The sequence below is a fragment of the Rutidosis leptorrhynchoides genome, chromosome 11, assembly GCF_046630445.1.
Source record: "Rutidosis leptorrhynchoides isolate AG116_Rl617_1_P2 chromosome 11, CSIRO_AGI_Rlap_v1, whole genome shotgun sequence".
Lineage (NCBI taxonomy): Eukaryota > Viridiplantae > Streptophyta > Magnoliopsida > Asterales > Asteraceae > Rutidosis > Rutidosis leptorrhynchoides.
The window spans coordinates 366,263,167-366,280,571 of record NC_092343.1 but is presented as its reverse complement, the minus strand read 5'-3'; the positions used below and the strand labels follow the sequence as shown (position 1 = coordinate 366,280,571).

General features: G+C 35.2%; 1 protein-coding gene across 1 annotated transcript; it reads left to right on the top strand.

Moving 5' to 3' along the window:
* Nucleotides 1-1,592: 1,592 nt before the first annotated feature.
* LOC139875910 (uncharacterized) lies at nt 1,593-17,038 on the top strand. The gene is made up of 2 exons (XM_071863209.1): nt 1,593-3,002; nt 16,208-17,038. Exons 1-2 carry the CDS (start codon nt 1,593-1,595, stop codon nt 17,036-17,038), a joined length of 2,241 nt encoding a protein of 746 aa, XP_071719310.1.
* The last annotated feature ends 367 nt before the right edge of the window (nt 17,039-17,405 follow it).

Below are 17,405 nucleotides of genomic sequence, written 5' to 3'. Positions count from 1 at the left end.
ATTTATTCGAAAACAAAAATTGAACATGACCTTAGCAACTGAACTATTACAAACATCTTACAAAAGAAAACCATTGAATTTGTCATAACTATTGTGACATCGCAATTCTTCTTGGTTGTCGAAAAAAACATATACAAACATACATAAACAACAAACCACTACTAATTGAAACTCCAACCACACCCAAAAGCCCCACCACCAACAACCAAACAACCGCAAACCCGTAACGTTCTTAACGGACAACACTCATCTACCCAAAAAAGTAAAACGAATAGTGTTTCTACGCTAACAAAAGGGAAAAAAGTTGATAGATGTTTTAATGTAAGTTTCCTTCTTATATTATCTCTTCAGTTCGATTGAAAGGTAAGGTAAAAGGTAAAAGGCAGAAGGTTTTTCTGTAAGGACTATCAGGGAGAGCGAGTAATCCGACCTCGTACTCTGATGTTTCCCATCCATCCCTGACCACTACTAACTATTCGTTCTAGACATGATTCGAATTTGAGACCTCTTAAAAGAAACTTAGGGCCCCAACCACTGAGCTATTTTGTGATGGTTTCAAATCAATTGAAAAATTTTCATTTTTTTTTTTTTTTGTATTTCTTTCACTCCCTCTTTATTTTATTTTCTCATGATAAAACACGAGAAAAAAGTGACATAAAAGAGTTTAAAATGTAAAAAATAAATATATAATTCACTGATGGTCTTGTAGCCAAAATATATTGAAAAAGGATTTGTTTTAGTAAAAAAACTTCATTATGTCCAAAATAATAGAATCCCATAAATTTTAAATAATAGAATCACAAAAAATTTATAGCACATCATTTTATAAATTTAATAATTCTTTGTGGTTATAACGTAACTACTATTAGTCACTTAGGTTGTGTACGAAGAAAATAACTGAAATTGCAGCGGACAATTACTATATTTTTAAAGGTTGAAATATGAAATATTAAACTTATTATTATTCATTGTAGTTATTTAGTAAAATAGTTAGAAATAGAGCTTACAACTGTAAAGTTATTTAAACAGACAATAGAAGATATGCTACATAAGGATATTAACATTAATGGAAATTATATAAATGTAATTATTTAATATCTAATAAATTAATAATTTGGAGCTAATTTATATAAAGTAGCTCAACTAGCGTATTTTTTTAGAACTTATTTTTTTAGAGTTTTGCATGACAGCCTTGAAATCTTTTATTAACACGCTTAAAACACCTGTATATAGCAATTGGTTATTAACTTTATGATATCGATTAATTGTCCAAATGTTTTATGCGTGGTAACGACACTCTTTTAAAGCGTCGTAAGAGAAATTTCTTTTTTCAAATAAGCTCTAAAGTATGACATATGTGTTAGACGGATATGCAATTCTAGCCCATTTATTATTTATGTAATTTTATAAGGGCCCTTTTGTCTTAGCCCATTAGGTTTTCTAGCTATGGCTATTTATTCTGTTCTACTCTCTGATATTGAGGCAATGAAATATATCAACGATACTACTCCTCAAAACCCTAATTTTTTTTCTTTCTTTTTACGATTACACAGCCTCTTCACTACTTCTGCTATCGATCTCTGTCTTCCCAGATGGCAACCTACGACAAAATTTATACTGTCACTTCTATATCACACCTAATCCCAATTAAACTCGACATTACTAAACTCAATTACCCGCATTGGAGCAAGCTCTTTGCTGTTCATTGCGAAGGCTTCGATGTTGGAAAATTCATACAAGCAGAACCCACAACCGAAGAACAAACTTCGGCCAATTGGAAGAAAGCAGATTCTGTTGTTCAAAAATGGTTTTACTCCACTATTTCTGAATCCCTTCTTGAAAGGCTCTTAAATGACGACTGTCAAAACGCATATCAAGCATGGATCTTTCTTCAAAAGATTTTCCAGGACAATAAAAGGTCCAAAACGCTTGAGTTAACGGCCGAACTACGCTCCATCAGCATCGATGATCAAACCATCGATGAATACTTTCGAAGAATTGACAAGATTGCCGCTCAATTGAAAAACTTGAGATCTACAGTTGCGGACCCGGACCTCGTTACATATGCAGTCAATGGGCTTAATGAAAAGTTTCCTCATGCATCTCATATCATCCTACTTAGTGAGCCTTTTCCTAATTACGAAACCGTACGCTCCATGCTTACGTTAGAAGAGTTGCAGTTTCATAGGAAAAATCGTTCGTCATCGTCAGAATTAACTCAAGGAACATCATCTTCACCATCAGTTTTAATTGCTCAAACCACTTCACCGCCGTCGCACAACCACCGCCCTCCACCGAGTAGCCCGCAGGTGTGCCGGAATTTTAGCCGTGGAAGTTGCAGGTTTGGTGATAAGTGTCGATACCTGCACCAGGTTAATCGACAATCTGGTACTATCGCTAATTTTCCCTCTGGTAATGTTAATAGGCCTAATGGAAATACTCAGGCCCAATTGCTAGGCATAATTGCGGCCCAACAACAAGTAATAAACCAATACAGCCTTAATAGGCCTAACAACCCTTTGTACCAACCCTTTGGGCCAAGAACTCCTCTAGCTAATTATACCAGTCCACCAGGTTTTAATCAGCAGACTTATCAGGCTAATCTTGTTGGACCAGGCACTAATTATGCTACTTATGGGTCTAAACAGCCACTACAGCAGGTCAATATTGGGCCACCTAGCAATCTCAGCCAGCCCATGATTCAGTCCAGTAGCCCACAGCAGTTCATTCTTGGCCCTTTTGCAGCAGCCCCGCAACCTACACAAGAAACTATTTTACCTCATGCATTTAGTGCCACTACTCTCCCGGATTATGGTAACACGGGGTGGACCATGGACACAGGTGCATCCACCCACCTTACATCTAGCATTAATAATTTAAGTACCATTTTTAATCATTGCATGCATCCTTCGGTTGCCGTTGGAGACGGGAACACCATTCCCGTCACCAACACTGGCTATAGCGTTTTGCCTAATGTCCATCGCCCTTTACATCTTAATAATGTACTCGTTATGAAATGTCCCGTTCTTATTGATTAAAAACGTTCCATATTAATTGATTTCGTTGCGAGGTTTTGACCTCTATATGAGACGTTTTTCAAAGACTGCATTCATTTTAAAACAAACCATAACCTTTATTTCATCAATAAAGGTTTAAAAAGCTTTACGTAGATTATCAAATAATGATAATCTAAAATATCATGTTTACACACGACCATTACATAATGGTTTACAATACAAATATGTTACAACAAAATAAGTTTCTTGAATGCAGTTTTTATACAATATCATACAAGCATGGACTCCAAATCTCGTCCTTATTTAAGTATGCGACAGCGGAAGCTCTTAATAATCACCTGAGAATAAACATGCTTAAAACGTCAACAAAAATGTTGGTGAGTTATAGGTTTAACCTATAGATATCAAATCATAATAATAGACCACAAGATTTTATATTTCAATACACATCCCATACATAGAGATAAAAATCATTCATATGGTGAACACCTGGTAACCGACATTAACAAGATGCATATATAAGAATATTCCCATCATTCCGGGACACCTTTCGGATATGATATAAATTTCGAAGTACTAAAGCATCCGGTACTTTGGATGGGGTTTGTTAGGCCCAATAGATCTATCTTTAGGTTTCGCGTCAATTAGGGTGTCTGTTCCCTAATTCTTAGATTACCAGACTTAATAAAAAGGGGCATATTCGATTTCGATAATTCAACCATAGAATGTAGTTTCACATACTTCTATCTATTTTGTAAATCATTTATAAAACCTGCATGTATTCTCATCCCAAAAATATTAGATTTTAAAAGTGGGACTATAACTCACTTTCACAGATTTTTACTTCGTCGGGAAGTAAGACTTGGCCACTGGTTAATTCACGAACCTATAACAATATATACATATATATCAAAGTATGTTCAAAATATATTTACAACACTTTTAATATATTTTGATGTTTTAAGTTTATTAAGTCAGCTGTCCTCGTTAGTAACCTACAACTAGTTGTCCACAGTTAGATGTACAGAAATAAATCGATAAATATTATCTTGAATCAATCCACGACCCAGTGTATACATATCTCAGTATTGATCACAACTCAAACTATATATATTTTGGAATCAACCTCAACCCTGTATAGCTAACTCCAACATTCACATATAGAGTGTCTATGGTTGTTCCGAAATATATATAGATGTGTCGACATGATAGGTCGAAACATTGTATACGTGTCTATGGTATCTCAAGATTACATAATATACAATACAAGTTGATTAAGTTATGGTTGGAATAGATTTGTTACCAATTTTCACGTAGCTAAAATGAGAAAAATTATCCAATCTTGTTTTACCCATAACTTCTTCATTTTAAATCCGTTTTGAGTGAATCAAATTGCTATGATTTCATATTGAACTCTATTTTATGAATCTAAACAGAAAAAGTATTGGTTTATAGTCGGAAAAATAAGTTACAAGTCGTTTTTGTAAAGGTAGTCATTTCAGTCGAAAGAACGACGTCTAGATGACCATTTTAGAAAACATACTTCCACTTTGAGTTTAACCATAATTTTTGGATATAGTTTCATATTCATAATAAAAATCATTTTCTCAGAATAACAACTTTTAAATCAAAGTTTATCATAGTTTTTAATTAACTAACCCAAAACAGCCCGCGGTGTTACTACGACGGCGTAAATCCGGTTTTACGGTGTTTTTCGTGTTTCCAGGTTTTAAATCATTAAGTTAGCATATCATATAGATAGAGAACATGTGTTTAGTTGATTTTAAAAGTCAAGTTAGAAGGATTAACTTTTGTTTGTGAACAAGTTTAGAATTAACTAAACTATGTTCTAGTGATTACGAGTTTAAACCTTCGAATAAGATAGTTTTATATATATGAATCGAATGATGTTATGAACATCATTACTACCTCAAGTTTAGTAGGTAAACCTACTGGAAGTGACAATAAATGATCTAGCTTCAAAGGATCTTGGATGGCTTGAAAGTTCTTGAAGTAGGATCATGACACAAAAACAAGTTCAAGTAAGATTTTTACTCGAATTAAGATAGTTTATAGTTATAGAAATTGAATCAAAGTTTGAATATGAATATTACCTTGAATAAGAAAGATAACCTACTGTATATAACAAAGGTTTCTTGATCTTAGATGATTACTTGGAATGGATTAGAAAGCTTGGAAGTAAATTAGTAAACTTGAAGGGATTTTTGAAGTGTTCTTGAAGTGTTCTTCCTATGATGATTATAGCTTGATTCTTGAAGTGATTTTTGATGAAGATGATGATTAACTACTGGAAAAATACGTTCATAATAGTGTGGGTGTGTTGAGAGAGAATTAGAAAGAGAATTGGAAGTGAAATGGAGTGAATGATGAGTGGTAATTGGTGAGTGGTGAGTGGGGTTAAAAGGAGTTCTAGTTAGTTGACTAGCTCATGGTAGAAGTTAAAATTGATTAGTCATACATGACATAATCAAGAGTGGAATCCCATGCTAGTTCCTATTGGTATATACCCATAGTAAGTACGTTTTGAAGCTGTGTATAATACGGGTAAAAATACGACTAGAATTCTTGATGAAAGAAAAGAATGGGAAAGTAACTGTAACCATTTTCGTTAAGTATGAGTGTTTTGATATATGTTTTGAAGTCTTCCAAAAGTATTTTAATACATCTAAATACACTACATGTATATACATTTTAACTGAGTCGTTAAGTCATCGTTAGTCGTTACATGTAAGTGTTGTTTTGAAACCTTTAAGTTAACGATCTCAATTAATGTTGTTAATCCATTGTTTATTATATCTAATGAGATGTTAAATTATTATATTATCATGATATTATGATATATTAATATATCTTAATATGATATATATACATTTAACTGTCGTTACAACGATAATCGTTACATATATGTCTCGTTTCGAAATCCTTAAGTTAGTAGTCTTGTTTATATGTATATAACTCATTGTTAATATACTTATGGATATACTTACTTATCATAATCTCATGTTAACCATATGTATATCCATATATATATATCGTCATGTCATTTTTACAAGTTTTAACGTTCGTGAATCGCCGGCCAACTTGGGTGGTCAATTGTCTATATGAAACATATTTCAATTAATCAAGTCTTAACAAGTTTGATTGCTTAACATGTTGGAAACATTTAATCATGTAAATATAAATCTCAATTAATATATATAAACATGGAAAAGTTCGGGTCACTACAGTACCTACCCGTTAAATAAATTTCGTCCCGAAATTTTAAGCTGTTGAAGGTGTTGACGAATCTTCTGGAAATAGATGCGGGTATTTCTTCTTCATCTGATCTTCACGCTCCCAGGTGAACTCGGGTCCTCTACGAGCATTCCATCGAACCTTAATAATTGGTATCTTGTTTTGCTTAAGTCTTTTAACCTCACGATCCATTATTTCGACGGGTTCTTCGATGAATTGAAGTTTTTCGTTGATTTGGATTTCATCTAACGGAATAGTGAGATCTTCTTTAGCAAAACATTTCTTCAAATTCGAGACGTGGAAAGTGTTATGTACAGCCGCGAATTGTTGAGGTAACTCAAGTCGGTAAGCTACTGGTCCGACACGATCAATAATCTTGAATGGTCCAATATACCTTGGATTTAATTTCCCTCGTTTACCAAATCGAACAACGCCTTTCCAAGGTGCAACTTTAAGCATGACCATCTCTCCAATTTCAAATTCTATATCTTTTCTTTTAATGTCAGCGTAGCTCTTTTGTCGACTTTGGGCGGTTTTCAACCGTTGTTGAATTTGGATGATCTTCTCGGTAGTTTCTTGTATAATCTCCGGACCCGTAATCTGTCTATCCCCCACTTCACTCCAACAAATCGGAGACCTGCACTTTCTACCATAAAGTGCTTCAAACGGCGCCATCTCAATGCTTGAATGGTAGCTGTTGTTGTAGGAAAATTCTGCTAACGGTAGATGTCGATCCCAACTGTTTCCGAAATCAATAACACATGCTCGTAGCATGTCTTCAAGCGTTTGTATCGTCCTTTCACTCTGCCCATCAGTTTGTGGATGATAGGCAGTACTCATGTCTAGACGAGTTCCTAATGCTTGCTGTAATGTCTGCCAGAATCTTGAAATAAATCTGCCATCCCTATCAGAGATAATAGAGATTGGTATTCCATGTCTGGAGACGACTTCCTTCAAATACAGTCGTGCTAACTTCTCCATCTTGTCATCTTCTCTTATTGGCAGGAAGTGTGCTGATTTGGTGAGACGATCAACTATTACCCAAATAGTATCAAAACCACTTGCAGTCCTTGGCAATTTAGTGATGAAATCCATGGTAATGTTTTCCCATTTCCATTCCGGGATTTCGGGTTGTTGAAGTAGACCTGATGGTTTCTGATGCTCAGCTTTGACCTTAGAACACGTCAAACATTCTCCTACGTATTTAGCAACATCCGCTTTCATACCCGGCCACCAAAAATGTTTCTTGAGATCCTTGTACATCTTCCCCGTTCCAGGATGTATTGAGTATCTGGTTTTATGAGCTTCTCTAAGTACCATTTCTCTCATATCTCCAAATTTTGGTACCCAAATCCTTTCAGCCCTATACCGGGTTCCGTCTTCCCGAATGTTAAGATGCTTCTCCGATCCTTTGGGTATTTCATCCTTTAAATTTCCCTCTTTTAAAACTCCTTGTTGCGCCTCCTTTATTTGAGTAGTAAGGTTATTATGAATCATTATATTCATAGATTTTACTCGAATGGGTTCTCTGTCCTTCCTGCTCAAGGCATCGGCTACCACATTTGCCTTCCCCGGGTGGTAACGAATCTCAAAGTCGTAATCATTCAATAATTCAATCCACCTACGCTGCCTCATATTTAGTTGTTTCTGATTAAATATGTGTTGAAGACTTTTGTGGTCGGTATATATAATACTTTTGACCCCATATAAGTAGTGCCTCCAAGTCTTTAATGCAAAAACAACCGCGCCTAATTCCAAATCATGCGTCGTATAATTTTGTTCATGAATCTTCAATTGTCTAGACGCATAAGCAATCACCTTCGTTCGTTGCATTAATACACAACCGAGACCTTGCTTTGATGCGTCACAATAAATCACAAAATCATCATTCCCTTCAGGCAATGACAATATAGGTGCCGTAGTTAGCTTTTTCTTCAATAACTGAAACGCTTTCTCTTGTTCATCATTCCATTCAAATTTCTTCCCTTTATGCGTTAATGCAGTCAAGGGTTTTGCTATTCTGGAAAAGTCTTGGATGAACCTTCTGTAGTAACCAGCTAGTCCTAAAAACTGGCGTATGTGTTTCGGAGTTTTCGGGGTCTCCCACTTTTCAACAGTTTCTATCTTTGCCGGATTCACCTTAATACCTTCTTTGTTCACTATGTGACCGAGGAATTGAACTTCTTCCAACCAAAATGCACACTTTGAAAACTTAGCGTACAATTCTTCCTTCCTCAATACTTCTAACACCTTTCTCAAATGTTCACCGTGTTCTTGGTCATTCTTTGAGTAAATAAGTATGTCATCAATGAAAACAATGACAAACTTGTCAAGGTATGGTCCACACACTCGGTTCATAAGGTCCATGAACACAGCTGGTGCATTAGTTAAACCAAACGGCATGACCATAAACTCGTAATGACCGTAACGTGTTCTGAAAGCAGTCTTTGGAATATCATCTTCTTTCACCCGCATTTGATGATACCCGGAACGTAAGTCAATCTTTGAATAAACAGACGGGCCTTGTAGTTGATCAAATAAGTCGTCGATTCTCAGTAGTGGGTAGCGGTTCTTGATGGTAAGTTTGTTCAACTCTCGGTAGTCGATACACAACCTGAATGTACCATCTTTCTTCTTGACAAACAAAACAGGAGCTCCCCACGGTGATGTGCTTGGTCGAATGAAACCACGCTCTAAAAGTTCTTGTAATTGGCTTTGCAGTTCTTTCATCTCGCTGGGTGCGAGTCTGTAAGGAGTACGAGCTATTGGTGCAGCTCCTGGTACAAGATCTATTTGAAATTCAACGGATCGATGTGGGGGTAATCCCGGTAATTCTTTCGGAAATACATCGGGAAATTCTTTTGCAATGGGAACATCATTGATGCTCTTTTCTTCAGTTTGTACTTTCTCGACGTGTGCTAGAACAGCATAGCAACCTTTTCTTATTAGTTTTTGTGCCTTCAAATTACTAATAAGATGTAGCTTCGTGTTGCCCTTTTCTCCGTACACCATTAAGGGTTTTCCTTTTTCTCGTATAATGCGAATTGCATTTTTGTAACAAACGATCTCTGCTTTCACTTCTTTCAACCAGTCCATACCGATTATCACATCAAAACTCCCTAACTCTACTGGTATCAAATCAATCTTAAATGTTTCGCTAACCAGTTTAATTTCTCGATTCCGACATATATTATCTGCTGAAATTAATTTACCATTTGCTAATTCGAGTAAAAATTTACTATCCAAAGGCGTCAATGGACAACTTAATTTAGCACAAAAATCTCTACTCATATAGCTTCTATCCACACCCGAATCAAATAAAACGTAAGCAGATTTATTGTCAATAAGAAACGTACCCGTAACAAGCTCCGGGTCTTCCTGTGCCTCTGCCGCATTAATATTGAAAACTCTTCCGCGGCCTTGTCCATTCGTATTCTCCTGGTTCGGGCAATTTCTAATAATGTGGCCCGGTTTTCCACATTTATAACAAACTACATTGGCATAACTTGCTCCGACACTACTTGCTCCGCCATTACTCGTTCCGACACCATTTGTTCCTTTCGTTCTATTAACCCCTGGTCCGTAGACCTCACACTTCGCCGCGCTATGACCATTTCTTTTACACTTGTTGCAAAATTTGGTGCAGAACCCCGAGTGATACTTTTCACACCTTTGGCATAGCTGCTTCTGATTGTTGTTGTTGTTGCGGTTATTATTGTTGTTGGGATGATTGTTGTAGTTGCTGTTGTTGTTGTTGTTGTTGTTGTTGGGCCGTTTGTTGTAGTTGAGATTGATGTTGCGATTGTTGGGATAATTATTTCGATTATTGTTGTAATTGCTGTTGTTGTATTGGTGATTCTTATCACCGTTTTCCTCCCACTTTCTTTTGACTTGCTTCACATTGGCCTCTTCAGCAGTCTGTTCTTTAATTCTTTCTTCAATCTGGTTCACTAGTTTGTGAGCCATTCTACATGCCTGTTGTATGGAGGCGGGCTCGTGTGAACTTATATCTTCTTGGATTCTTTCCGGTAATCCTTTCACAAACGCGTCGATCTTCTCTTCCTCATCTTCGAATGCTCCCGGACACAATAGGCACAATTCTGTGAATCGTCTTTCATACGTGGTAATATCAAATCCTTGGGTTCGTAACCCTCTAAGTTCTGTCTTGAGCTTATTGACCTCGGTTCTGGGACGGTACTTCTCGTTCATCAAGTGCTTGAATGCTGACCACGGTAGTGCGTACGCATCGTCTTGTCCCACTTGCTCTAGATAGGTATTCCACCATGTTAACGCAGAACCTGTGAAGGTATGCGTAGCGTACTTCACTTTGTCCTCTTCAGTACACTTACTTATGGCAAACACCGATTCGACCTTCTCGGTCCACCGTTTCAATCCGATCGGTCCTTCGGTTCCATCAAATTCCAAAGGTTTGCAGGCAGTGAATTCTTTGTAGGTGCATCCTACACGATTTCCTGTACTGCTAGATCCAAGGTTATTGTTGGTATGTAGCGCAGCCTGTACTGCGGCTATGTTTGAAGCTAGAAAGGTACGGAATTCCTCTTCATTCATATTCACGGTGTGTCGAGTAGTCGGTGCCATTTCCTTCAAAATAGTCAAATGGAACAAGTTAATCATACAGAATATTAAGAGTAGTTGATAGTATTTCGTAGCATAATATGAACTCATTTATAAAAGCTTTTTCTTCATATTAGCGTTTTATAAGTTTAAATTCGGGTAGTACCTACCCGTTAAGTTCATACTTAGTAGCTAATATACAATTCAACTACTACAATTCTATATGAAAAACTGATTATAATAATATTTCGCGTTCAAACTTTTATACAATATTTTACAAACTTACAATACCGCTTATTTTACATAAAGCATGAAATATAGCACACAATAACTTTGATACAAGATAGTTGTGAAGATAATTCTAGCTAGTACACAAGTCGTTCAGCAAAGGCAATAAAGACACGTAATTCATACGTCCAGAAACAAGTCATGCATTCTGGTTTTACTAGGACTACTTCCCATCCTTGGTCTTGTGGAACATAACCGTTATGGCCGTTGATAAGACAGCGTGTTGTAACGTCGTCAAAGGGACGAGGTTTACGTAATGTCCAACAGTCCCGTAACAATCTAAAAACCTCATTTCTTACCCCAATTACCGACTCCGTCACTTGTGGGAACATTTTGTTTAATAGTTGTAGGCCGATGTTCTTGTTCTCACTTTGGTGAGAAGCGAACATTACTAATCCGTAAGCATAACATGCTTCTTTATGTTGCATGTTAGCCGCTTTTTCTAAATCACGAAGTCCAATATTCGGATATATTGAGTCAAAATAATTTCTTAACCCATTGCGTAAAATAGCATTTGGGTTCCCCGCAATATATGCGTCAAAGTAAACACATCGTAACTTATGGATTTCCCAATGTGATATCCCCCATCTTTCGAACGAAAGCCTTTTATAAACCAAGGCATTCTTGGAACGTTCTTCGAATGTCTTACAAGCTGATCTCGCCTTAAATAGTTGTGCCGAAGAATTCTGACCGACTCTAGACAAGATTTCATCAATCATGTCTCCGGGTAGGTCTCTTAAAATATTGGGTTGTCTATCCATTTTGTGTTTTTATACTGTAAAATAGACAAGAGTTAGATTCATAAAAAAAATACTTATTAATACAAGCAATTTTTACATATATCATAAAGCATAAGCACACTATATTACATATATTACACCACACGAATACAACTATCTTATTCCGACTCGCTTGTTTCTTCTTCTTCGGTTTTGGTTCGTTTTTGCCAAGTTTCTAGGGATATATGATGTTCCCCTAATACGAGCCGTAATTTTCCACATTGGTTTAGAAAAACCTGGTGGTTTAGAGGTTCCCGGGTTATTGTTACAACTTAAGGACTTCGGGGGTTGACGATACATATAAAGTTCATCGGGGTTGGAATTAGATTTCTCTATTTTTATGCCCTTTCCCTTATTATTTTCTTTTGCCTTTTTAAATTCAGTTGGGGTAATTTCTATAACATCATCGGAATTCTCGTCGGAATCCGATTCATCGGAGAATTGATAATCCTCCCAATATTTTGCTTCCTTGGCGGAAACACCATTGACCATAATTAACCTTGGTCGGTTGGTTGAGGATTTTCTTTTACTTAACCGTTTTATTATTTCCCCCACCGGTTCTATTTCTTCATCCGGTTCCTCCTCTTCCGGTTCTGATTCTTCTTCCGGTTCCGACTCTTCTTCCGGTTCCTCTTCGGGAACTTGTGAATCAGTCCACGAATCATTCCAATTTACATTTGACTCTTCATTATTATTAGGTGAGTCAATGGGACTTGTTCTAGAGGTAGACATCTATCACATAATATCAAACGCGTTAAGAGATTAATATATCACATAATATTCACATGTTAAAAATATATAGTTTCCAACAAAATTTGTTAAGCAATCATTTTTCAAGTAAACACGGTCGAAGTCCAGACTTACTAATGCATCCTAACAAACTCGATAAGACACACTAATGCAAAATTCTGGTTCTCTAAGACCAACGCTCGGATACCAACTGAAATGTCCCGTTCTTATTGATTAAAAACGTTCCATATTAATTGATTTCGTTGCGAGGTTTTGACCTCTATATGAGACGTTTTTCAAAGGCTGCATTCATTTTAAAACAAACCATAACCTTTATTTCATCAATAAAGGTTTAAAAAGCTTTACGTAGATTATCAAATAATGATAATCTAAAATATCATGTTTACACACGACCATTACATAATGGTTTACAATACAAATATGTTACAACAAAATAAGTTTCTTGAATGCAGTTTTTATACAATATCATACAAGCATGGACTCCAAATCTCGTCCTTATTTAAGTATGCGACAGCGGAAGCTCTTAATAATCACCTGAGAATAAACATGCTTAAAACGTCAACAAAAATGTTGGTGAGTTATAGGTTTAACCTATAGATATCAAATCATAATAATAGACCACAAGATTTTATATTTCAATACACATCCCATACATAGAGATAAAAATCATTCATATGGTGAACACCTAGTAACCGACATTAACAAGATGCATATATAAGAATATCCCCATCATTCCGGGACACCCTTCGGATATGATATAAATTTCGAAGTACTAAAGCATCCGGTACTTTGGATGGGGTTTGTTAGGCCCAATAGATCTATCTTTAGGTTTCGCGTCAATTAGGGTGTCTGTTCCCTAATTCTTAGATTACCAGACTTAATAAAAAGGGGCATATTCGATTTCGATAATTCAACCATAGAATGTAGTTTCACATACTTGTGTCTATTTTGTAAATCATTTATAAAACCTGCATGTATTCTCATCCCAAAAATATTAGATTTTAAAAGTGGGACTATAACTCACTTTCACAGATTTTTACTTCGTCGGGAAGTAAGACTTGGCCACTGGTTAATTCACGAACCTATAACAATATATACATATATATCAAAGTATGTTCAAAATATATTTACAACACTTTTAATATATTTTGATGTTTTAAGTTTATTAAGTCAGCTGTCCTCGTTAGTAACCTACAACTAGTTGTCCACAGTTAGATGTACAGAAATAAATCGATAAATATTATCTTGAATCAATCCACGACCCAGTGTATACATATCTCAGTATTGATCACAACTCAAACTATATATATTTTGGAATCAACCTCAACCCTGTATAGCTAACTCCAACATTCACATATAGAGTGTCTATGGTTGTTCCGAAATATATATAGATGTGTCGACATGATAGGTCGAAACATTGTATACGTGTCTATGGTATCTCAAGATTACATAATATACAATACAAGTTGATTAAGTTATGGTTGGAATAGATTTGTTACCAATTTTCACGTAGCTAAAATGAGAAAAATTATCCAATCTTGTTTTACCCATAACTTCTTCATTTTAAATCCGTTTTGAGTGAATCAAATTGCTATGGTTTCATATTGAACTCTATTTTATGAATCTAAACAGAAAAAGTATTGGTTTATAGTCGGAAAAATAAGTTACAAGTCGTTTTTGTAAAGGTAGTCATTTCAGTCGAAAGAACGACGTCTAGATGACCATTTTAGAAAACATACTTCCACTTTGAGTTTAACCATAATTTTTGGATATAGTTTCATATTCATAATAAAAATCATTTTCTCAGAATAACAACTTTTAAATCAAAGTTTATCATAGTTTTTAATTAACTAACCCAAAACAGCCCGCGGTGTTACTACGACGGCGTAAATCCGGTTTTATGGTGTTTTTCGTGTTTCCAGGTTTTAAATCATTAAGTTAGCATATCATATAGATAGAGAACATGTGTTTAGTTGATTTTAAAAGTCAAGTTAGAAGGATTAACTTTTGTTTGCGAACAAGTTTAGAATTAACTAAACTATGTTCTAGTGATTACGAGTTTAAACCTTCGAATAAGATAGTTTTATATATATGAATCGAATGATGTTATGAACATCATTACTACCTCAAGTTTAGTAGGTAAACCTACTGGAAGTGACAATAAATGATCTAGCTTCAAAGGATCTTGGATGGCTTGAAAGTTCTTGAAGTAGGATCATGACACAAAAACAAGTTCAAGTAAGATTTTTACTCGAATTAAGATAGTTTATAGTTATAGAAATTGAATCAAAGTTTGAATATGAATATTACCTTGAATAAGAAAGATAACCTACTGTATATAACAAAGGTTTCTTGATCTTAGATGATTACTTGGAATGGATTAGAAAGCTTGAAAGTAAATTAGTAAACTTGAAGGGATTTTTAAAGTGTTCTTGAAGTGTTCTTCCTATGATGATTATAGCTTGATTCTTGAAGTGATTTTTGATGAAGATGATGATTAACTACTGGAAAAATACGTTCATAATAGTGTGGGTGTGTTGAGAGAGAATTAGAAAGAGAATTGGAAGTGAAATGGAGTGAATGATGAGTGGTAATTGGTGAGTGGTGAGTGGGGTTAAAAGGAGTTCTAGTTAGTTGAATAGCTCATGGTAGAAGTTAAAATTGATTAGTCATACATGACATAATCAAGAGTGGAATCCCATGCTAGTTCCTATTGGTATATACCCATAGTAAGTACGTTTTGAAGCTGTGTATAATACGGGTAAAAATACGACTAGAATTCTTGATGAAAGAAAAGAATGGGAAAGTAACTGTAACCATTTTCGTTAAGTATGAGTGTTTAGATATATGTTTTGAAGTCTTCCAAAAGTATTTTAATACATCTAAATACACTACATGTATATACATTTTAACTGAGTCGTTAAGTCATCGTTAGTCGTTACATGTAAGTGTTGTTTTGAAACCTTTAAGTTAACGATCTCAATTAATGTTGTTAATCCATTGTTTATTATATCTAATGAGATGTTAAATTATTATATTATCATGATATTATGATATATTAATATATCTTAATATGATATATATACATTTAACTGTCGTTACAACGATAATCGTTACATATATGTCTCGTTTCGAAATCCTTAAGTTAGTAGTCTTGTTTATATGTATATAACTCATTATTAATATACTTATGGAGATACTTACTTATCATAATCTCATGTTAACCATATGTATATCCATATATATATATCGTCATGTCATTTTTACAAGTTTTAACGTTCGTGAATCGCCGGCCAACTTGGGTGGTCAATTGTCTATATGAAACATATTTCAATTAATCAAGTCTTAACAAGTTTGATTGCTTAACATGTTGGAAACATTTAATCATGTAAATATAAATCTCAATTAATATATATAAACATGGAAAAGTTCGGGTCACTACACGTTACCCCTAATATTGTACAAAATCTTATCTCTGTTCGTCGTTTTACACGTGATAATAAAGCTTCTGTTTGTTTTGATGAGTTTGGTTTTTCTGTGAAGGATTATTTGACCAGTCGCCTTCTTCTCCGATGTGACAGCACCGGGGATCTTTATCCATTCACCTCTCAGACATCTTCACCAGCTCATCACGCTCTTCTCACTACTCCAAGCATTTGGCATCAGCGTCTCGGACATCCAAGCACTGATGTTTTTCGTCACCTTATTTCAAATAATATTTCATGTAATAAAACGAAGTCTCACGTACTATATCATGCTTGTCAACTTGGCAAACACGTGAGACTTCCGTTTAGCACGTCTAGTTCTAATGTCAATGCATTGTTTGATATTGTTCAATCCGATTTATGGACTTCACCAGTTCCGAGTCTTGGTGGTTACAAATATTATGTTATTTTTCTAGATCATTTTTCTCATTACTTATGGGTATTTCCGTTGCGTAATAAATCTGATGTGTTTACTAAATTTATTCAATTTCGTGCTTATATTAAAACCCAGCTTAAATCTGAAATTAAAGCCTTCCAATGCGATCTTGGTGGGGAGTTTGACAACAATCAAATTCACCAACTCTTTCAAGATAATGGCATTCAAATACGCTTCTCATGTCCTCAAACCTCACAACAAAACGAAAAATCCGAACGTATGATTCTCACCATCAACAACCTCATTCGCACCCTACGTTTTCAGGCACACTTCCCGTCTACATTCTGGGTTGATGCCTTACACATGGACACATATCTTCTAAACCTTCTTCCCTCTTCGTCCATTAATAATGAAATACCTCACACGCGTCTCTACAAATATCCACCCACCTACTTTACTCTACGCGTCTTCGGATGCCTCTGCTACCCTCATCTCAACACCACAAACATGTAGTGACCCAAACTTTTACATGATTATATATTATATGAGATTAATATTTACATGAATAAATGTTTCCAACATGTTAAGCAATCAAACTTGTTAAGACTTGATTAACTGAAACGGATTTTGTGTTAACGTTTGACCACCCAGTTTGTCCGATGATTCACGAACGTTATAACTTGTATATGACATGATATTATATATATGAACATATATATATGTTTAACATGATGAAATGATAATTAAGTATCTCATTATTTATATTAACAATGAACTTTATACATAAAACAAGACTACTAAGTTATGAAATTCAAAACGATATCTATATGTAACGAATATCGTTGTAATAACGTCTTACTATTTATATATCATATTAAGA

Bases quoted from the DNA above. Each gene is read 5' to 3' on its own strand.
- LOC139875910 (XM_071863209.1), top strand. From the start codon at position 1,593: ATGGCAACCTACGACAAAATTTATACTGTCACTTCTATATCACACCTA. The intron at 3,003-16,207 runs GTACTCGTTATG...TTTTCTGTGAAG, and splicing joins GCCCTTTACATCTTAATAAT to GATTATTTGACCAGTCGCCT.